Source organism: Leuciscus leuciscus, assembly GCF_965113295.1.
Source record: "Leuciscus leuciscus genome assembly, chromosome: 3".
Lineage (NCBI taxonomy): Eukaryota > Metazoa > Chordata > Actinopteri > Cypriniformes > Leuciscidae > Leuciscus > Leuciscus leuciscus.
The window spans coordinates 14075126-14099943 of NC_138727.1; the positions used below are offsets into that span (position 1 = coordinate 14075126).

General features: G+C 39.0%; 1 protein-coding gene across 1 annotated transcript; it reads right to left on the reverse strand.

Moving 5' to 3' along the window:
- Positions 1–16294: 16294 nt before the first annotated feature.
- On the reverse strand, positions 16295–17282 carry LOC309494096 (uncharacterized protein). Its single transcript, XM_082163305.1, has 5 exons — positions 17052–17282; positions 16883–16973; positions 16680–16797; positions 16431–16506; positions 16295–16344 (listed from the first exon to the last, which is right to left on the reverse strand). The coding sequence occupies exons 1-4, from the start codon at positions 17237–17239 to the stop codon at positions 16472–16474; spliced, it is 432 nt and encodes a 143-aa protein (XP_082019431.1). The 5' UTR covers positions 17240–17282; the 3' UTR covers positions 16295–16344; positions 16431–16471.
- Positions 17283–24818: the final 7536 nt, after the last annotated feature.

Consider the following 24818-nt stretch of genomic DNA (forward strand, 5'->3'; position numbering starts at 1 on the left):
CAGTAGGTGGTGTCACACAGTAGAGAGGAATTCTCAGGATGAAACTCTAATAGCTGCCAGCACACTGTCATCTTACTTTCAGTACTTATCCTCAAGGGGATAACTGGATTAAAAAAAAATACAATTGCGGGACTCATAAACACAATTTGCATTTCCCTCTCATGTCCTCCAAAAATAACTTGAGGAAGTAACATTTAATTGCAAGGCTTGTTATTTATTTATATATTTCCCTTTTTTTACTGCAAATAACAGGATGTTTTGAAGTTTCAAAGAGTGTAATTACATAGGTACACAAGCACGCGCACACTTGCCCAAACCAAAGGGGACACTAGATGCTGAGACCCTTGACTAACTGATAGTTAACATTACTTGACTTTGACATTTTTGTTTCATGCATTTCAAACATGAATGTTGGGCTGCTAATGATTTTCTAAATTAGGACTACAACTCCTGCAACTTGTAGTTCTTATTTGCCAAACGGTTAGTATTGTGAAAAAAAAAAAAAAAAAGGGGGGCACTTTTTTACACTTAAGGTGTAATTTATCTTGTAGAACAAAATATGAGTTGTGATGTTGGTCTACAAATTGGCATGACTTAACAGATATGTTGAGAATGTAATATTGTTCAAAAGTAATACATTACTCCCAGCCATTGTTTTGTGAAATTTAATGGAAAGTTAATATTACACAAAGCAAAGTCTTATAAATGGACATAAATACACACTCTCTCTCACACACACACACACACACACACACACACACACACACACGTGTGTGTGTGTGTGTGTGTGTGTGTGTGTGTGTGTGTGTGTGTGTGTGTGTGTGTGTGTGTGTGTGTGTGTGTGTGTGTGTGTGTGTGTGTGTTTAAACTTTCCTTTTAAACTTACTTTTTTTATTTTATTTAGCTATATATACAAGTATTAGTGTATAAATTTAGCTAGTACAATATACAGAACAAATTTAGCTAGGATAAAAAAATTATATTTTAACATAAAAAATACACTTTTGCTTTAAAACATATGTCGAAGATATATGGACAGCAATACTACTATTACTATAGTGTAACTTCATCAGCCAGTCTCATAAACTGATTATTAGCATTACATTTACCAACTAATCGTGTTAAACTGTTGAGAGTTTGCTTGAAACAAATTAAATGCTTCCTCTGTTTTTCTCTCACACACACACACACTTGAAGGCCAAGAGTTATAAAAATCAATGAGAAGGCCTCACTTCCAAATCTGGATTTAATTTAGTGTTAAATCAACACTAATTAATCATTAATTAATTAAAGTGCTTAGCCGGAACAAACTACTTTCATGATCCATGAAGTCTCTGGGGAGAATATTTCTCCTCCCCTTAAAGGGCCCTATCATACACCCGGCGGAATGCAACGCCTAGTGTTTTTTGGTATTTCAGCCCGACGCAGTCATCATTTTCACGTCCTGCGCCACGTTGTTTAAATAGCAAATGCATTTGCGTCCATCTGTGCGCCCATGGTTGTGCTGGTCTGAAAACAAGGTGTGTTCAGGCGCATTGTTGCCGCATTGCTATTTTAAGGCAATTGACTGCGCAGTATTATTTTTTTTGTTATTTAAAGAGCGTCTATATAGTAACATGCACCTACAAACGGGTGCACAACGCGCGTACACTCTGCTTATTACACACACAGGGACTCGAGGCAGCACACAAACACGCCAAATATAAAAAAATAAAAAGAATTACAATGGCTTGTCCCGTATAGTCTGCTTGCGCGCTTTAACCTCGCGCACAAACAGATCCGTTTCCTCTCTGGAGACGCGTTCAGTCTTTCCGCTTGCAAATTCCGCCATGTAAATAGCGAATCCGCCATGGCGCGAACGCAACTGGCTTTTAAAGTGAATGGGAGATGAGACTCTGATTGGTTTATTGCACGTTACGCCCCAAAACACACCCATTACTCATTAAGAGAATAGGGACAACACTTTTAGACCATGCGCCGGGTGCGCTGACCATTTTCCCCGTTGTTAAACTAGCAAAAGGGAATTCGGACTCACCTAAGTGTACTTGCTCCATGCGCTTTAAACCATGTGCTTAGATTGTTAAAATAGGGCCCACAATGTGCCACATTTAAGCAATCCATTGGTCTACTCAAAGTTTTTCCAGCTGAAAAACCCAGATGTATACAAATGACTTTTTAAATAGCGTTTGGTTTGATACCAAACACGGCACAAGTCACTTTGAGTTAGTCACGTTTGATTGATTAAATCCATCCAAATTATTTTAGCACACAACATTAGATAGATTGCTAATTGTTTAAAAATTAATAAGAGTTCTTTGTAAAAGGCATCGGCAGCCGTGCGATTGGAGACTAATGCTAACAGCAGCCGAATATGATGCAGTCAGTAGCGTTCGCTGAGCTGAGGGACCCCATCACACAGTTTTAGTGTGGTTATGCTTCAGTGATAACCAAAGAGACAGGCTGCTCTGGTGCTGCCATTGTGATGACATGTTTAATAGGCAGTCCTAATGACACACACACATCATGGGACCAGTTGAGAAAGCAAGAAGTCACCGCAGTGACAGAATGCCTGAAAAACTTGAATGATTCAGGACTGTTATTTACATCTTTTCCCCATAGCTGTCACAGTTTTCCATATGATCGAATGGAATTGCATATAGAAGGGAAACAATGGGAGATTACTTTCTCAGATTGAAGAACACAACATGACCTCACTGGGAGGAACCCAAGCCTTGTGTGCAAGGATAAATTGTACCTGTGAGAATGTATAGCTGCCCACCTGCATGCCAAGAAACAAACACAGACCTCCTCCAAGCCAGTCATTACAATAAATGGCTGTATGAAGGGAAACAGAGTTGGACTGGTGCAAGGAAGTGGAAAAGAAAGAGTAAGTAGTGGCATTTCAATCGTGACCCCTTTTACACTTGGTATTACACTAGACTCTACAGGAATGTGAGAGTATACTTTTCACTTAGAGAGTGATCTAACCATATTTTTGAAGGCGTGTAGTTATGAATACTAAAATAAATGGAAATTGAATAGTAGATGCATTGGATTATCTTTAATTGTATACATCTTCACATATAAGCAACAATATTTCAATTGCATCCACTTAAAGGTTCAGTAAACGATTTCTAAGAAACGCTGTTGAAAGCCAATCATAAGGTGACTGGGAGGGGACATGTTCAGTTCACTTAGTTTATTAACTCATATTAACTCATTGAAACGTGATAATATGTTGTGACCACTAGATATTAATTTGTGGGAACATCACATTAACTCGTGGGAACGTGAACGATGTGAAGTCGTGACCTCGAGATCTGATGTTGAGGGAACGACATTTTTCAAACATGCTTGACCATAGCAATCTGTGATTATTAATGGATGTTATTAATACATACATTTTTTTTATTTTGAAATAATAATGACAAAAGTGTGGAATTAAATGATTAGTCATTAACCTTTCACGCCATGAAAAAAATAAAATACGATCAGAGAATGGATTTAAAAGGCTATGGGATGGGATGGATAATTTTTTCTTGTAGGGCTATATTATTTTATGTTCTTACGTATTCTTTTAACATTTATTGATAATAACAAACTTTATTTGAATACTGTCTATAGGCAATTTCACATGCAATATAATATAGTTTAATAGTAGGCCTATAATATAGGTTAATAAAGGTATTTCTTTATTTCGCAATATTAATGTATTAATAATATCCATTTCTGATAATTCCAGATTGCTATTGTCACACAGGTTGGTTTACATATTAAACTCATGGCCACGAGAAATAGATGTCATTCCCTCAACATAAGTCGTGACAATGAGAAAAATATGTTGTTCCCTCAACATCGGATCTCAAGGCCATGACTTCACATCACATGGCCACACCATAAGGTTATGACGTTCCTACAAATTAATATCTCGTGGCCACAAGATATTATCACGTTTTGCTATACGTTTCACATGCAGAACCAACAAATACAAGGACAGTTGTGAATGTCATTGTTTGTCTGGAGCTGTTGTGCTGCTGGCGACTAACAAACTCTTGCTTGTTTATACTGTCTGTTCATTTTTTGTTCTGTCTTGTCGGTCGTTCATCATCTTCGCTTTATTATTCGCAAAGCCTTATTTTGCTTTGCTTTAGGTATAATAAAGAGACATCCACCCTTGCATTGTTTACAAAAAAAGTATTAAAGATATGTATTTAAAAAATATATATATATTTAATGAGATTGAAATCACATATACAGTGGCCTCTGTGGTTTATCGTATTACAGAGACAATAATTATTTTACATTCATAATATGAAAAATATTTGTTACTAATTTTATTAAGGCAATGAGACAGGAAATAACCTAACACATGAGTAAGACTTAACCCAGCAAGAGGGTTAATTTCACCCACTGGTTAGGTCAAATGAATGACCCAGAAATATGGGTTAACAGTAAAACACAGCACTTGGGTCAAACCAACCCAGCGCGTGTTCTGTCCAATAGTGACCCAGCGGTGTGGTTAAGGTTGGGTTACTTTTTAACCCTGCAGTTTTTAGAGTCCATGTTCGTGCATTTTGGAGGTGGAGCAATGAAGGAAGGGGTGTGTTTGTTTGAGATTATTTCAAATATCAACAGTGTTTAAATCACTTACTGCACCTTTAATTGGCAAACACATTTATAGATTGGCTTTGAGTCACTCACCCATGCTTATCTCGTCATATCCATAAATAGAGAAAAGATGCTCCGGCTACTTTGCGGTGTATGGTGTAGAGCTTTAATTCTCTGCCCGAGCCCGAGCCCGGACTCGACCCGCCACTGTCCTCGGGCCGGGTCGGGTCGGGCCCTTGATAAAGCACGTCATGTGTCATGCGCAGCGTCTCGTCCACTCGCAGTCTCGCACGCGTGACGCATCACACCTGCTGTGGTGCTGTAGGCTATTCTGTTGCTATTCTAAGTGCGACATGGATCTTGAAGAAGCAAAGAAAAAAATTAAAACAGGAGAATTAACTTTGAGCAAGTTTGGAGGAAAATCGGAGGTATGGACACATTTTAAACTAGTCGTGGGGAGTGACAACATAATGTGTTGGCTTTGTCTCGTGCATTAAATGCGCACGCTGCTCGCCTATGACAAAAAAAAAAAAAAAAAAAAAAAAAACGGGGACTTCAACGATGAACAGACAAGCAGTCTTGCCATGACAGAAATTATTATAGTAGTCAGCCTCAGGCCTCAATATCCGCTTTTGTTACTTTTCCAATCCATTCAACTATTTCTGAATAAACAAACAACGCAGTTTGCATGCTTCTTCCTTGTCGCATTAGGTCTATTCATTAAGATAATTGCACGCACGTGAACTTGATAAATGTTACAGATATGTTTTACTATGCACAAACAAATGCCTTTCAACCTACATGTGCAAAATTCAGAATGAAATGAATGTGCTGCAATTTGTACAAAAAGAAAGTCTGTAGTAGCCTACGTGTTTTAGCCATTAAATAAGCACATAGTTTCAAGTTTATTAAGTTTTGTTTTGAAGAAAGCTTTTCTTTAAAGTGAATTTCGTTTAGTATAAATTGTATCTTAATTTTAATACATTTTTCATCAACCATTTGCCTGGATTTAATACATAAAAAGCAATATAGCAGACATTATAATCATGACATGAAGTCGCCGGCGCGCCGCGGTCACACCATTTGAAACTCGTAACACACGCTGTCACCGAATTTACAAATGCACATCTTGCTTGTTGCTCACACATATTATGTTGAAATAACAATATGTTGAAGTAACATTATTAATAATAATAAATCTTTAAGAATATTTGATTGAATGCTGAATGTTGTGCTTGTTCAATTTAATAAAATTAAAACTTTAATTGTGATAATTAAAATAATTGAATATTGAATATTGAGTGGCCAATTTTTGCTCATTTATTAAATAGTATTTATATATATATATAACTGCGCAGCTCCCCCTGTAGCCTAAATGAGCACAGCAGCACCTGCTTAAAAAAATTCTGGCGCCGCCCCTGGTTATAACGGCCCACATATTAAAAATGGTCGGGTTTAAATCGGGCTCGGGCTCATAATTACAGTAAACGTGTCGGGTCGGGCCGGGCTCGGACACAACGTGCTCGGGCTCGGGTTGGGTCGGGCTTGATTTTTTGGGCCCGATTTAAGCTCTAGTATGGTGTGGGAGTGGCAAAAGTTAGTTGTCACAATGAACGAGAAAGGTTGACATGGAGCACGCTGAAACTCGGACCTACGGGAAATCACCCGTTTTAAAATGAATTCGGAAAAAAACTGAATGCTAGAGGGCCAAAAGTTGCATAGTGTGCCTTTAATAGTAGATGCATTGGATTCCCATTCATTGTATCCATGTAACAATATTTCCAATGCATCAAACAAATAACATGAATCTTTGCTTTTCTGGTGTAGATTGCTGGTCCTCAAAAGTTGTCATCCACCTATATCATCTACATTTAAGGAGAGACATTTACCATCTTCAACAAGCCTAAAGACACTCCTTGGCAACTAACTGAAATAAGTTTAAGTACTAAAATTACTAAAACTGAAAGAAATCAAAATTACATAGAAATATTTGAATGAAAACCACTAATAAAATGACAAAGGCATATAACAAAATGGCTCATGCTAATTTTAAATAAAAATACAAAAGTAGAGGCTAATTTAAAATATGCATAAATACCATAATTGTATAAATAATACTATAGCACTGAAAATTATGCAACCTTCAGAAACAGTTTCTGAATGAATCAGTAAATTAATCTGAATTATTCTTTTTGATAAACTCATTCAAAAGATTCAAGGCACAAGGGATAGAAGAATTCTAGCAGTTCCTTGATAAAAGCACTTAGAGGTGGGCAATATGTGTATGCAGATTTGTAAATGTGTATATTCTTCCCTGTTATTATGTGATGTGTTTGTTTTATATGTGTGGCGATGCAGTGGCTGTATTTGTGAGCCCAAAACAAATTTCCCATTGGGACAATAAAGTATACCATACCATACCAATATGACCAAAATATTGTACCACGAAATGGGTGATTTTCGATCACAGTAATGATCCATATCACATTATACTGTTGTAATCCAAATCTGTAAAGCTGCTCTGAAATGATGTGTATCGTGAAAAGCTCTAAACCTGATAGTGTTGAGTGTACAGTATTCATTCAGCCAGACAGTGACATTTAGATCTACAAGGTCATGTTATAAAGGCCAGATATCACTGAAGGCATCCGGAATGCTACCATTTTGAACAGCCAGAAAATAAGTCTTTACCCTTTGCTGTCAGGAATGCTTACATGGATGCTGGTTTAAATCTGGTCTGCATCATATCTCAGTCCCATTCTCCTCTTGCAAATCAATTTTGCTGGCTCTCTACACTATCCGATAAAGGCAAAAAACTCATAAATAACGTAAAAAAAAAAGATATATTTTATGAGCTTTGCCGGAGGGCTTAAAAGCTGAATAGAAACACAGCCTTATATGCTATTCACTACTGTATTAAATCCGCTGTAAATCCACAAGGCAGACATTAGCATCTAACAGCTTGTGAAAAGCAGAGTTGTTTGTTATTCATGCATGAAATGAATTTCACACGGGTTCAAACCTTTGCTAAATTTGCAGATGTGCATAATTGAGAATTTAACATGCTAATTGACGCCTACTATCATTCATGGGTTCATTTCAGAGTCTTTTCTCAGCAGATGGGAAAGTTTGTTACCTACTGACTCAGACTGATCGATCTTTACTGTCAATGCCTTCATCCGCTGTGTCTGATTCAATAGGAAGGTACAAAAAGTGCTGCGAGAACATCGATTCTGACCCCATCTCAAAGAAAGGAAGGAAAAGGCTCATGTCTTGGGTTGCTTTCCCACGCACACTGATGGATGCGCTGATACATGAACTGCCTGAATCCTCTGTAACATTCATTCACTGTAACAAATGTGCATACAGTGCACAGTTGGATTTTCAGAAGATTATGATATTTTGAATATATATGCATATATAGGAATTAAATGTTACTGTGTGCAATTTGCATTTATTAAGACAACAAAAATGTTAAAAGTGTACCAAGTAATTTTTATTTTTATTAGTAATGTTGCACTGGCCGATACTGCAGTCGTCTTGGACTTATACTGACAGAACATCCAATGCAACAAAAAAATTATAATAATTCTCAGTTACCGGTGACAAATTTATTGTCGAAGTGGGTTTTCAAGATATTCAGCAAGTAAATCGGCTTCAACGAAGCGACTGTCATTTAAACAATCATTCAAATGTTTTCAAATGCAAATTTCTGTCTTTACGTTTCCAACTTTTTAATGTGCAAAATTACTCTTAACCCTCGGGTGCTCTTCGGTATTTTTTGAGAGAAAAGTATTAAGTTTTGGCTTTTAAGAATTTTTTACTTCATCAGAATGATACAAAACATGGTAAAGGTTTTGGCACTTGGTATGTAAACGCACAAAATATAAATATATATATATATATATATAATGGACATGATTCAAAAAGGTTAAACTGTCCTGAAAAAATTTGTCACACTTGTACTCCTCAAGGTCAAAAATGGCCGCACTGGAAATTAATGGGAAACATATTACTGGTACTATGCGCCCAAACAAACTCTTACTGAAAACTCACTTTTTGAGATATCAACCTCAAATTTGGTACACAACTTGTTTAGATTTATGGCTTTGATTTTTATTTTAAATTTTTTTTACAGTTTTAGCATAAAACCTGGAAAGTATAATATGTTAAGTTTTGGAAAATAATATTTCATAAAACTGAAAATGGAATTTGTGTGCATTTTTTATAACAATCAACTTAAACTTATATATATATATATTTTTAAATACGTTGTGTTTTTTTTAAAGCTGCAGTCCGTAGCTTTTCCTCTTTGTCGCCATCTCTGTTCGAAATCTGAAATTGTAGTTATTTGCGGAATTATCAACTTTACGTGGGTTGTACATCGGCATGAAGCAGCGCGGATGAATCCAATGTTTTGAGGAGAGTGTGCGGCGGTCAATCACCGCGCCGGTGTGGATACTGTCATTCAGAATCACAGAATATACTTTTTGGAAGTATGACCAATATTAGAATTTTCAACGGAAAATGACATCTGAACAAGTAAGTAACATCCACTTTTGTTCTGATCAGCTAAGAGGAAAAAAGCATTGCAGTAAATCGCGCTGTTTAAATCTAACGATCGCTTATCATATCATGTCTAACCGTGCAAATCATAGAAGAGCAGTTATTTTGTACAAACAAATAACAATCATAGTGCTATGAAATAAACGGTGTATGAACGGAATCCTTCTTATGCATAAACGTGTTATAATATATATAACATAATATAAACATCTTACGACAGGAAAATTTTCACTTTACCGATCTGATTCAGATCCAATACTTGACAACGGAGGAGGCGGGTTTGATTTTCTTGGAGTAGAGGTGAATTGCTTCCTCTCATAGCTAGCACAAAATAATTCATATTTACCATAATAGTAAAACAAGAAAGGCACAACAAAGGAAACTCCGTAACTGTGTAAATTAAGCGAACAAGTGCGCTACTGTTACGTAATTAAACTAAAGCCGTCTCTGCGTCCGTTTTGAACCCCTTTAAAACACTGAGTTCACGCCATCTTTCAAAAGCCCTGCTGATGTTTATCCTTGTTTTCGCATGGGCCGGTTGCAGTCTCTTTTTTCTGTAGCCTCTCCGAAGTCCGAAGTCTTTTGGGTTTTACAACTGGTGAATCTCCAGTTGTCACTGGTGATTATCGTTTGAAACATTCTGGATCTGCTATAAGTTTAATTATTTCAAGTGCTGTGAGAATAGGCTATAAATCTCCACCTCCAACATCCTCACACGCAACATAGCCCACTAGCCGGGACTCCTTCTTTATGTGTACAGATGTGAAGTAATGACGCAAAGACATGCTCGTATTTCCCGCGGAAATCCACCAGTACAACTGGAATTAAAATCATTATTAAAAGCTAACCGATTTGAATCGAGCTAAGGCAAGCAGATAGTTTTGAACACTGGCTGGTTATGTTTTTTTATTATTATTATTATTTTGGATAATTTTTAACACAAAAAAAGTTACGGACTGCAGCTTTAAACGGCTTGCATATTTTCATTAGCTACTTTTACATACCAGCAGAATGAAAAGTGTGCCAGTGATCACTGCTCTGGAATGCAGCCTTTTTATTTTTGAGATAAGGGAAAGAGTAAGGAAATCCACTTAGAATCAAGCTAAATAAATCAAATACCAGAGATTTTTGCCAGTTTTTTTTTTTTTTTTTTTTGCAATCTGTTTTTTGCCAGTTACGATTATTTTGAGTAATTCTAGCTCTCATTGAATGTTGAATAGGCAGGCTGCAAGAGGCTTCACTGCAGAGTGAGTTAATTAGTTTTGAGTTGCCAGCGAACACGGAGGAAATGCACACCCAAAACACACCTTGTTTATTGTCTTGGCTCATCGTCTGTGAAACATTAGCATAAATGTTATTTTCCATTCCTCTCTCAAACCGATCTGTGCTTGAACATTCCTGTGCCTAACAGCCCGTCTTATTGTGTTTCAGTGTCTCAGAAGGGACGCCTCTTTGATTTGAATCAGGTATAAATAAATTAAAAATCTTCAGATGGAGTATAACTAGCTAAAGTTTGTGTGGATTTATTGTTTACTCATACATACTTAAAAGTTCAGCACATAACTCTGGGAACGATGTCTCATTTTGTGCACAACTTCATTGTGTAAGAATATTTTTCAAAAGTAATAAATTAAAGGTTTTTGGAGAACATTTTACAAGAAAATACTTTTTAATTATTTCTACCTCAAAAATTCATGTTTTACTGTTTCTTTGTAGTTATTTGTGAAATGTACAAGCAGTGTCTGAGTGTAAATTGTTTCAAACTAAACCCTACACTTTTTTTCAGTGTTGGTGAAGATGTGTTTCACCCTTTTGTTAAAGGGTTTTGGTAACACTGCAGGAAAAATCTAAATTTTTAGACCTGTTGTTCAAACTGCAAGTTATATATGGTTTATACAAGTTATGATGTGTTCTGTTCATGTTCTGTTCGTGTTTGCTTTGCTCACAACTCTGCAGTGGTTGTCAGTGACTACGTTTACATGCAGCCAATAACCCGTTCAAAACCGGGATATTAGCAATAACCCGGTCGCGCACGGCCATGTAAACACTGGCAAAAACCCGGATATGCTCATATCCCGGTTTTGAAAAACCCGGATATTATCCCTGGGGTACCCCTTTTCTAACCCGAATATTTGGTCATGTAAACGCGTATCGGCATATCCCCATCAAAAGGAACATTGATTTGTGTTCTGCGCATGTTCTATTCGCAAGGAATCTTGGTCTTTTGAGTAGAGACGGCGCATACAAAAACCCGCGTGCAGTATACCGGAAGTAAACAAGAAGTAGAGGTAAACATGGCGAGACGCAGCACAGCACCACACTTTTGGAGCGAGGAGGAAATCGCAAACAAAGGCGATCGCTATCTGCCCCGAACTATTCATTATCCGCGTGCTGCTGCTGTTGTTGTTGCCTTTGGATACAGGAAGAAGAATCGGAAATGACGCACATTGCGTCTTAACATTGTCCGTACATCCAGACGCTTACCGTGCGTCGCCGTTTACATCGGGATATTGCCAATTGATTACAAATTCCATGTATACAGGAGTAACTCTCTCTACTCACGCATGTAAACGGGTTATTCCGAATGTTTCAGAAACCCAAATAGTGACCTTAACCCGACCATTACCCGATATTTGACAGCATGTAAACGTAGTCACTGAAATACACAAAAAAATATGTTTTCATGCTCAGACTGAAAATGGATTTGAGTCAATTAGGCTAAAATAAAAAGTACATGAGACTTGAAAGGCTCTTTACACTTGGACCACTACGAAATCACATAGCAAAATGTTTAAATGCTGAGAAACTTTCAGAAATTGTACTTAATCCATGGATCTCCAATTTGACCTCTGTCATTTTGTCATTTTGTGACAGAAAGACTCATGTTTTGGAGAGATAACTGTGTCTCTTTTATCTCTGGTTTTGAGTCTTATTGAATCTATCAAGTAGGAAGAAGAATTAATAATGCATTTAGCTTTGGGGAGCCTCCGGGCCTGTCACTCTATGACAAATGAGGACTGTTCACCCATGACACGTGAAGATGCGGATAATATAATGCAAGTTACTGCTAAAAGCATGTTGAGCTCCTTTTACTATTTATCTTCTGTCATCAGGCTCATTCTGTGGAAAGAGAAATAATGCCATAGCTGAAGGAATCCAATTGATGGGGAATTTGTAAAAAAAGAAAGAAAGAAAAAAGAAAAAAAAACTGACTGATGTACCCATAATAACCATAAAAAAGGAATATAATATGAAAGTGTGATACTCTGTGACTTTTCATGCATAAATGCTTACTTGAGTGTGACCAATGGCTTCATAAACATCTTCCTCCAAGGAAGATATGAGGTCCTTTTTTATGAAATTTCTTGTGGGTTTGACATCAAGTGACCAAAGCAAAATGAAGATAATTTCCACGCGGTGGAAGCGCTTGCTTTGCAGTGTCATCTTTCAGGAAAATTGATGAAACGGCACTAAACTCTGTTTTTTTATGCCAAAATTGGTTCTTTCAATAGCTAAAGTCTATTGCTCTTTTGCCCATGAGACTGAATGGGGTGTTTTAAAATCATTGCGGGAGAATCGAGGGGAGGGTGCTTTTGAGATCACAGACCGCTCTCGCTCGCTCTCACGGGCAGCACGCTATACGTGGCTTGTATTTAAAGATGGCTCATAAAGTGTTGAAACTGTGATAATGGAAACTGCCTCTGGCTGGCATTTTGACAAACAAGTGTTATTAAAGAAATGGTTTTATCAATGTGTTTACCACTTACAGTCCTCAGCCTCATAACTTGCATGTTGAGGTGACTCAAGTGCTAAATGTGTTTGCTTTCGTCGTCTTCTCTCTCCTTATTCTTCTTCTAACATGATGGAAATAAAAGGGTCATCCTTAACCATTACAAAATCATACTTGTAAACAGACTCATGCTTTGATCTTCACGGGAAAACTTTTTTTTTTAGTTTTTTTTTTTTTGATCTGTCAATGTCCATTGCATCATTACCTTTATTTGCTCACCATTCCAAAATTGAATGACATTCTTTTTCTTTGGAACACAAAGAAAATATTAAGACTATTTTCCATGCTCTTGTCAATTTATTTACAGTACGTACCCCCCAGATTTAAGCTTCAACAAAAAAGGGGGTGCAAAAGCAGAAGTAGCATAAAAATAATCCATATGACTCTGTTTCTTCTGAAACTATTGCTTTGTATAAGAAAATCAAGTTATTGTTCGCTGAAGATTACTGAACTTGAGAACCGGATCCTATTCGTGAGCAAATTGTTCAAGCTGGGGCTGTGTTTAAGTCAAATTTTTTATGATCTTCCCTCTCTAACTTCCCTCCGTCTCGTTCACTCAGATCTACTGTAGGTCATTGCTTACATGTTTAAATGGAACACCCTAAGCCCTTGCGGATTTACATTAAACTATAACTGTGTAAAAAACAGTCAGCTGAAGCTACAAGTATTATGTGGTTAAATGTCAAAATAACTGGTGGATATCACGATTTTATGTCTGTTTCTCATACAAAAGCTATGGCTTAAAGTGTGTATGTCAGGTTAAATTTTTTTTTTTTTTGATATATTAAATAAGGTTTAGATGTCTGAGTGAAAATGTAATTATCATTAAAATGATTACTGTAATTGCCCTACAGTAAGCTTTATAGCCATTTCTGTCAAGATCATATTTTTAAAACACAGCTGAGCTGTGACGTCAGAAGAGGGAGACGTGCCAAAAAAGTTATATTCAAGTATGGAGAGTTTTGAGTCTGAGGAGATCCAAAATCCCCCTCAAACCTACGATGGCCCACAGCCATACAATTTTGAGCCTCCCAGGCGTGAGACAGATGAGAAGCCAAACAGAAATTTAAATAATTCCTATCGAAGAAACATAAATATCTGGTGTGAAGAGAACCACTGGAGAGTTGGTCAGGTGTCTTGGTAAGTATAGGCATAACTTAGAGGTGGAACGGTACATGTATTCGTATCGAACCGAAACGGTACGGGCGTCACGGTTCGGTGCATGAATATACACAGAGAATACACGGTTTAAAAATAAATAAAACTCGCGTGCAAATTAATTAATGCAGAACTACTGTTAGATACGCGGGTTATTTAGGGACACCTAATCTGTAGCTCCGCCTTAGCTCTGAAGGTCCGTGGCTATAATGAACAGGCTGCGATGTCAAGATTGCAATGCTGGAATATGTTGGTTGGTGTGTGTGTGTGTGTGTGTGTGTGTGTGTGTGTGTGTGTGTGTGTGTGTGTGTGTGTGTGTGTGTGTGTGTGTGTGTGTGTGTGTGTGTGTGTGTGTGTGTGTGTGTGTGTGTGTGTGTGTGTGTGTGTGTGTGTGTGTGTGTGTGTGTGTGTGAGTGTGTGTGTGTGAGAGAGAGAGAGAGAGAGAGAGAGAGAGAGAGAGACGAGGCGCGGGCGTGATCGAACAGTGGAAACATAAAAACATACCTTATCGTTTTGATTCATAGGTGTCTATGTGGGCATTGCCAGCCCATGGCCTCAGCTGTAGAGAGCATGTGCTGCAGAGAGGTGGGTGCATTCTGGGCCCTGGTTGAACAGCTTACCCCTCTGCCAGATCATATAACATGCCTCACACAACACCCTGGTTTTGAGGCATGCTGTCTGATCCCCTTTGTTCTCAAGATTGCCTACTTGAACTTCAGGCAGGAACATGGTCCTCTAGAGGCTAGCAGTATGTTTACACATTTACTTTTTTTTTTTAACTTTTTTTTTTAAGTTATTAGTTTAATTTTCATCAGAAAATGTGTCTAGTGAACTACAATAATAAGTGGTTCTGCAACTGCATTATAATACAATAATTCAGTTATCCATATCCAGTTTAACTGTTACATCCCTATCCTTAGGCAATACCGCTACACAGCATACAGACAGGTGGTACGTTGGGCCTATGGCATTCTGGGGAGGCACATCCGGAGGCCCTTGCCTTCTTGTGTTGTTTCAGACATCAGAAGACAGTTTCAAGAAGGTGGAACATACAAAGGTTTTGATTGGCCTCCTTTGGGTGAATATTAATAAAAAAGAATTCTGATCACAAGCTGTCATATAGTATGACTCATACTGTATATAGCAAGGCTTACCTACTACTCGTCCTAACTTTGACAAGCATAAAATAAACCATACTGGCAGTCAGGAGACAAAAAAATATCTACAGAAGTTTAAATACACTACACAGAAGACAATTCTATTTACAGAAAATGTGTTTATTGACAGAAGGTTATGAAATAAACAAAAGTAGACAAAACCAAAACATGCAGCATGCAAACAGGATTAGTACCCACAGACAAACTTTACCACACCACAGTGCATAAACAGAAATCAGATAAAATAATATGTGAAACACAGAAAGGTAATAAGGCATTACCCACAGTTACCCACAATTAGGCACCAACAATTACGTGCAAACAAAAGTAGACAAAACCAAAACATGCAGCATGCAGCATGCAGACAGGATTAGTGCACACACAGACAAACTCAGTTGAGTTACACAGAACCCAGGGTTAAGAACAGCACACCAAAAAAGTTAGAAAGTCTAAAAAAGAATCCACAATACATACCCAGTTACCCACTCTTGACGTTGTCATGGATCATAACTATAAACACATGTTATTCAAACAGCAAGATTTTTAAAAGTGGTCAACTTTGCAAAATTACAGTGATGTATTAGAGATGGTGGAAATAGGGAGATTACCCAGAAGAATGCAGTAAGCAAGATTGTGTAACAATAAAAACAAACATTTATACAATCAAAATAATAATTAGTAAATTAATTATAAAATCTAATGGCTTTGGCTAAAGCGTGATTCACGAGTTCACACTTACAAATAAGTCGGATAGATTAAATTGGTAAACGTATTTGGCGTGCTGTCCGGGGAGAGGGCTCTGATCTTGGTAATTGGCCCGAACACAGAGTATTCGGGGTGCCTCCAGAGGTGGGTGTGAACAGCAGGGAAATGCAGGGGTGTCATGTTCATGAATGTCCTGAACATGGTTCACCAGGCTTTGCCATTTGGCCTGCATCACATCTGGATCTCCATCAGGAGTTGAAGCAGCAGTCCAGTACAGGTGGTTGACAATGGCTGGCTTCCACAGCCTCAGGTCCTCACAGTGCCTTTCTTTAGCGGCAGCATCCAAAGCCTTCCCTAGAGCTGTTTCAGAACCAAAACAAAGTATTGATGGAAATGTATTTACAAGACTCAACTTTATAAAAGGCTACCAACAACAGGATACATACTTTTTCCAACATGCCAGACATCAAAGAAATGTTTTGTTCCTTCAGAACACAGCTCCTCTCGCACCCACTTGGCAATCTGTGTAGAAAGATACAACCCCTCAAATACAGAAATAAAAACTAATGATTCACTCAAAAAGTGCACCTCTACCAAGGCTCGAATAACTATTTGTGGTTTTGTCAGTCTGTCAGGAGTTTGTCCAAATGTGAAAATACTACAGACATTGTATTACTATAAATATACAACTTTACCTGCCGATGTCTGTCTGTGGTGAGGGTCGACACATGTAGGTTCTGGTTCTTTAAAAAAAAACATGCTGCGCTTCAGACCCTCAAGCTCACACCAGGTGCTGTTTGGGATCTCAGAGCTCTGTAACATGTCACAGACAGTGTAACACTTGAAATCTGGTAGTGGAACTGAAAAAAAATGGTTTGTTTGATAGCATCATACTCACTTGGACAAGCTGAAGATCTATGATCTTGTTTGTTCTCTCCTCTATCAAGGAGTAAGTGCCATACTTTGCACAATGCCCAGGGGAATCTGACCTCTGAATGTTAAAAATTGAATTAATGAGTTGCAATGTAAACATTTTCCATCTTAGATGAGGCCAACAGTGCATTTACCTGCAGTCACCCGAGATTGCCAGTCCGCCGCCCATCTCCTTTAGTTCCCTAATGACCCCTGTCTGTTCATTCTGCCAGGCCTGCATAATGACTGGGATTGTGTAGAGGTGCTGGTGGCGGAAGAAAGTCCTCGCACTGATGCACTGAAGACCAAACAGTGTCAGCATCCTCAGCGTTTGTGTGGCCATACAACCCGAAAAATGTATGGCCCCACTGAGAAGAAGGTTGCAAACAGGCATATTTCTATGCAACATGGGCTGGTTCTGCCAATAACGCTCGTAGCCACATGTTGCACAGACCTAGATGTATAGAATGCAAAAATAAATAAATAAATAAAAATAACTATGTTAGGACTAGGAGTCACAATTACACCTTGAAATATATAACTCAATTTCACACAAAAAAACTATACGGTTTATTTAAATTGTATAAACAGTGGAATTTACAAACATCATCTTATTTGCTTTATTTTGATCAAAGTTCCCTCCTTCTGGTTCATGCTACCCTTGCTTTCCCCACAACATGCAGGGCAACTTGTGAATAGGGACATCAACTGGCATTTTCTAACTGTCCTATCACAATAAAGGCAAAAATGCCCAACAAATATACTTAAACAAAGCACACATTCACAGAACCTTCGAACCACAACAGAATTTCTTGACAGTCAAAATCTAAAACCAATGTAGTCTAATTGCCTTACTTGAGTTCTGGGTTAGACTCCTGTGGCAGTGATGAGTCACTCATCATCTCCTCCTCCTCCTCTGGCATCCATGACATATCATTGTCGCTGTCTATGAAAGAGCTGGTCTCATCATCACTTTGAACAGGACTGGGCAGAGGGGTTGAAGTGGTCTTGACTTTTGGTGTTACTGTCTGTGTCCCCACACTGACCATCTTCGGCCTTACCTGAACAGCTGTGATTGAATGAAGGCCTTGCATTATAAAAAGACACAACCAAATCAATATTACAGCCCGGGTTACACCCTCTAGAGTGGGTTCGCCAACTAGCAAGTCCCCACTCTGCGTTAAATAGCGCCACAGTGACAAGTCAACCTCAGATATAAGACCAATTATATCCTACCTGCTGAACGTCGCAAAGGTCTAATGTTGCACTGTGAGCCACTGTGATGGACAGATGCTGGTGGGTAATAGGCCTCTGGTTCTGGGTCTACCTCTGGTTCTAGGTCTACCTCTGGTTCTAGGTCAACATGCACTGCATGGCTGACTGTGGGTGCATCCCTCCGTGACGGTCCCGCTGCATCTTCCAAAAGCTGAAGCAAATACAGCAGTCAACAATACATCCTTGAACAAATGGACTAATGCTATTTTACTGCATCTTTAAAACAGGAAGAGAATAATGCGAAACTCTAAAATTACAACATAATGACAAGGTTGCTGACTATGATCACAACGCTAACGTTAGCTAGGTAATTGCTAGAATCAAATGAGTATTATAAGAGTAAGGCCACGTATTTTTGGCATCAAATTGTGTTTTCACATAAACCACGCAATTATCTTATTAGACTTACAGTGAGCACTTTCCGCTTCATCATGGCATTCGATCGTCCGGCTCGTTGTTGACCGGCTCGCGGTTGACCAGCTCGCTGTCCTCCGTCGACTGCTTCTACTACAGTAGCATACACCACCGCATCAGCTACCAGTCTCACTCGGGTTTTAAATCCCATTTTATAACTCATGAGATCTCCAACAGCGTAGTCATTCTCAGTGAAATGGGCGCTGCAAATGACCGAAGTCTTGGATACCGAAGCAGCACTGAAGTCAGCGCGTTTGGTCCGAACAAAGTTGACCCAGGCACGGAACACAGACCTGCTTTTTGGGAAAAAGTGGACTCTGTGACCGGTTTTAACTGTGTTTTTGCACCCAGCACAAACGCAGTAATTCACCATCGTGAAAATACGCCTGCGTATACCTAACTAACTACCTAACTTAAATAACTAACTAACTAAATAAATAAATGTCCTAATCACTAATTCTCTTGCTCTATCACTCGTACAATTATCAACACAGCTCACAAACTTCTCCTCAACTCTTCAACTCTGAACTTTACTGAAGGTCTTGGAATCCCCTTCATTGACCCCACCCCTTATTAAACCTTGACCTATCCAAACCCCTAATTACCCCCCCCCCCCCCCCCCCCCCCTCCTGAAACTTTCCCCCAACCACAAACGCATAAAAAATGATTGACATATTCTGGAGGGAGGAGGAAGCAGGAGACACACAGACACTCACAGTCCCAGGCACACACACAGGTACGCGTTCAGACCGGGAAAACAGTAGCCTGGGAAAACCCAGACAACTTCCGGCAAATTTAGATTTGCTCTGCAAGTAGTCTGGCAAAGAGCTCATTCAAGCCCATTTCTAATCCGTCGAAATCGCGGCACCAAGGTCGCGGTTTTAGGTCTATCCAGTTGCGCCCAGAGGCATTTGAGCGACGTCTGTTGGTGAAGCGCAGCAACTTTTAAATGCATTATTATATTCAAATTGCAATATAATTGGAGGGGAGGGGGGGGGGGGGGGGGGGAGCAGTTTTAAGTGAGTACTGAAAATAACGAACTTTTTCATCTTATATTCTGCCTTTAGGTATCGAAAAACATACAAAACAATACATCAACTTGTCAAACGTGTATTTCCTCTAACTATTTTGTGTTAATCATAATTACAAATTTAACCTGACATACACACTTTAAGCAAACTTGTTTTTAACCTTGAACGCTTCAGTTCATTGTAACTGAGCAGAATAGAGTATGGAAAACAGTCTTCACATTTCTTTACATTTAAGTTGGGTTTTGTGGAAGATTGTGGAAGTCATGCAGGTTTGGAACAACGTGAGTGATTATTACATTATTTGTGAACTATCCCTTTCTTGATGTATATATGAATTTAATGGCTTGAACAAAGTTAATTATTTTGTCCATCGGGAATTGATTGGATCATTGTGGTTTGCTATTGCTGTGATCTCATGTGAGTGACAGGTTATCCTACTCTTGCGCCGAAAAACACGTCATCGGAGATGACGGACGGATCTTTTGTGACAAATACTGCAATATTCCATGAACATTTTTTTATTTGATATAATGGTGACTTTTAATGAAGACGAGCATATTATATGCATGTTGCCTGTTTTCTTTGATGCCATGTAAGGCCTGCGATCATTCGCTGTTGTGATATGACAGGAAAGCTCTTTGGGGAGTTGGTCATTGGGGTCTCTGATTGCTTCCTTTCTACCAGTGTGTCTTGTCAGTAAAGTGAGTGACGGTTTGTTTTGACATGTCTCCTGTGAAAGGGCCATGGCATATCGATATGTCGCATTTCAGTCTTGACTTGATGGAATGACAGCCTTGCTATTTCTGTGCATGTGTGTGTAAGGAAGATGGTTCAGATGTGGATTGTGTGATGGTTGCTCGGTCAATAGTGACTGACAGACCGACTGCCCCCAAGGAAAAGGTTGCGGTTGACCGTACCTGCTGCTAGTTAGTCCAAAAAATAGACTGCTATCTTTCAGCAGAGGTCAAGGACCAGTGGTTAAAAGCACAGGGCAGAGTTGAGCCAGTGTGCATGACAATGCATCTTGTTCACCATCTCTGTGCACAAACATTTTACATGTACATCACACATTAAAGGTGAACTAAGTAACTTTTTTTACCTTAACTGAACAGCTTCGGAGTCATTGGAATGGTTATATTACTTATTTCGGGTTGAATGGTGGTCGTTTCGCACCCCCCTGGTGCCCGTGAGCGGAAAATACGCACTTGCAACTTTGAGCCGGCGGGCCGCCGGCCGCTGCGTCAGGAAGTCTCGCGTGATATCAGGTCTCGCGATGTAAACAATTGCTTTACGGCCAAAAGAAATCTGCTAAAATGCTGTCATTATTGCGCTCCCTCACGCTGTCCGAACCCGAATGAAGAAGACGTTTTAAAGAATGTCCCATCTGCTTTGATGTCGTTAATCTATAGCCTCTGGTGTCTGAGAATCACCAACGAGTTTTTACAACAGTGTTGTCAAATATCTATTCCGAAGCTGTGGGGGGAGCTCTAGAGAGAAACCTGCGAGCAAAAAGCGAGAATACAGCGAAGAAATCCCGAAGCTACTGAGTGCTGCTTTAAAGCAACACTAAATAACTTTTCCTGTTCGGTCGCCCTACAGGTTGGAAACGGAATTGTCCATTACCGCTGTCGTAAATAATTTAGCCTTGCCTACTGTCGCACGCACGCTCGCTGCTTTATCCAGCACCGGCTTTGGAATGAACGATGTCCACAGACAAGGTAGAGTTTGTTGCATGATTTTATGAAAGTATGATGTATCCCATCAGACACAAAGAAAAACAAAATAATGACTATAGTAACGCTTGCCGTAAAGCAAGTCAAATTTTTAGTTTCTTACATGTATGTCTCATTCGAACTACAGAAACGTTACCCGATCTGGCAAACTTGCATAGTGCGGTTATAGCAGATATAGGGCCGCAAAGCGAATGCAGAAGTGCCGTTCACCCTGTTACGACTTGATGAACCACTGAAACGATTTTGGAAACATTATTTTGAGGTAAAAAAAAAAAGTTATTTAGTGTTGCTTTAATCCACACTTGTGGTCTTGGCCACTTGAGAGCATGTGCGCGCAACTGGAAGTAAGTGCACAAGATTGTCCCAGGGTGGAAAAATGCCAAAGCTTAGTGCCCTTAAAGCACACTGAATCCACACTATTGGTAATACCACTTTGTGCTCTGAAATCACCAGAATTTAAGGAAAACCTTCCAGTGCAAGTTAGGATAATCAGTAAGTACAGTTGTGGTCAGAATTATTGGTATCCTTGGTAAATATGATCAAAGATGGCTGTAAAAATAAAAATGCATTGTTTATCCTTTTGATCTTTCATTATAAAAATTCGCAAAAATCTAACCTTTCATTGAAGTACAAGAATTGAAAGTGGAGGGAAAATCACATTATGAAATAAATGTTTTACAAAAAACATGTTGGCCATAATTATTGGCACCCTTTTATTAGATACTTTTTGCAACGTCATTTTGCCAAGGTAACTGCCTATCTTCTTCTATAATGCCGGATGAGTTTGGAGAATAACTGACAAGAGATCGGAGACCATTCCTCCATACAGAATCTCTCCAGATCCTTCAGATTCCCAGATCCATGTTGGTGTTTCTTCTCTTCAGTTCACTCCACTCATCAGGTCAGGGAACTGGGACAGTCATGGCAGAAGCTTCATTTTGTGTTCAGTGACACATTTTTGTGTTGATTTTGATGTTTGTTTTGGACCATTGACCTTATCTGTTGATATTTGCTAGAATCCATGATACCATGTATCTGAGGAAGATTTCCAGGACCTCCAGCAAAAAAATAGGCCCACAACATTAAAGATCCAGCAGTATATTTACAGTGGGCATGGTGTACTTTTTATCCCTGTTTGCACGAAACCCATCTGGTGGGTTTGCTGCCAAAAAGCTATTTTTTTAGTTTCATCTGACTATAGAACCCGGTCCCTTTTAAAGTTCCAGTCATGTCTGACAACTGAATATGCTGGAGTTTGTTTTTGGATGAGCGAGGAGGATTTTTCTTGAAACCCTCCCAAACAACATGTGGTGATGTAGGGATATATATATCACACTAAACAAAATTATAAACGCAACACTTTTGTTTTTGCCCCCATTTCTCATGAGCTGAACTCAAAGATCTAAGACTTTTTCTATGTACACAAAAGGCCTATTTCTCTCAAATATTGTTCACAAATCTGTCTAAATCTGTGTTAGTGAGCACTTCTCCTTTGCCGAGATAATCCATCCACCTCACAGATGTGGCATATCAAGATGCTGATTAGACAGCATGATTATTGCACAGGTGTGCCTTAGGCTGGCCACAATAAAAGGCCACTCTAAAATGTGCAGTTTTATCACACAGCACAATGCCACAGATGTCGCAAGTTTTTGACTGCAGGAATGTCCACCAGAGCTGGTGCCCGTGAATTGAATGTTAATTTCTCTACCATAAGCCGTCTCCAAAGGCGTTTCAGAGAATTTGGCAGTACATCCAACCGGCCTCACAACCGCAGACCACGTGTAACCACACCAGCCCATGACCTCCACATCCAGCATCTTCACCTCCAAGATCGTCTGAGACAAGCCACCCAGACAGCTGCTGCAATAATTGGTTTGCATAACTTCTGCACAAACTGTCAGAAACCGTCTCAGCGAAGCTCATCTGCATGCTCGTCGTCCTCATCGGGGTCTCGACCTGACTGCAGTTCGTCGTCGTAACCGGCTTGAGTGGGCAAATGCTCACATTCGCTGGCGTCTGGCACTTTGGAGAGGTGCTCTCTTCACAGATGAATCCCGGTTTTCACTGTACAGGGCAGATGGCAGACATGTGGGTGAGCGGTTTGCTGATGTCAACGTTGTGGATCGAGTGCCCCATGGTGGCGGTGGGGTTATGGTATGGGCAAGCGTATGTTATGGAAAACGAACACAGGTGCATTTTATTGATGGCATTTTGAATGCACAGAGACACCTTGACGAGATCCTGAGGCCTTTCTTTGAGTTCAGCTCATGAAAAATGGGGGCAAAAACAAAAGTGTTGCGTTTATCATTTTTTTCAGTATATATTTATTTATTTGTTTGTTTGTTTGTTTATTTGGTTTTTTTAGGCTTTCTGATCCAGAGTCTCAACTAATCTCTGCAATTCTCCATCTGTGATCCTTGGAGAGTTTTTGGCCACTCAGATAATATAAACACATGTCCTCTTCCAGACAGATTCGTAACATCTTCAGTTGATTGGAACTTCTTAATTATTGCTCTGATGGTGGAAATGGGAATTTTCAATGTAAAAAATGTGTAAATAAAGTTCTGTAAAAAAAAAAAAACTTTCATCAAAAGTTCTATACATTTGTGGCAAACTTAAACTTTGGAGCACAGAGAATTCTAAAACGTATTTGCATGAGCTTGCATTTCCAATCTCCTAGAGCTGCATAAATAGAAGTCGGTATAAGAGGAGTGTAGTGTGACCCCTCCTTAGTCCGGATTCATCAACAAAGCCTATGCAGCTGTTTGGAATTTTGAATACCGGTAAGAACCTTTTCTGTGCACATAAGTGTGCAATTTATATAAATATGACCATGTGGCATATGTTGCATGATGGAATCAGCCCTAATGCAAGTGAACAGTCCCAAAACTTTTATCAGATGATAAGAAACAAAATCTAGTCTAAAAGACTAAAGGCATTTCAGGTGAAATTCAACCCATCTATAGAAGTCCATGCACTTCATTTGACACCTGTCAGGTTGATGATAAACCAATTCAAAATGCCAGCCTCTTCTTAACTTCTATAATCATCCCACTCGTCTGCCTCAGTTGTCGTGGCTTTAAATTAAAGAAAAACACAAACCCCATTATCTGATTACAGTACAGAACATCAGCCTCATGTATGCTAATGAGGCAGAGAATTAGTGGAGTTGTGAAGTCTATTACAGTAGAGTGACACTGCTCTTCATTCGGATGAAGTTAGCTCATTAGCAAAACTTCAAAGAGCTTTGATGTACAAAATAGCAATCACTAAAATCTAAAGCAGAAGAAAATCACCTTTTTTTAAACAAACATACACACTTGTTGTTTTAAAGACCACACTCCAACACACTGAACATAGCTTGACAACATTCTTTCACCAGCTTTACAGCTGTGTCAGATTGCATTGCCTGAAGCTTTGCTTATTTTTAGAGCGAACCATTGTTAGAGACATTTTTAATGACCTT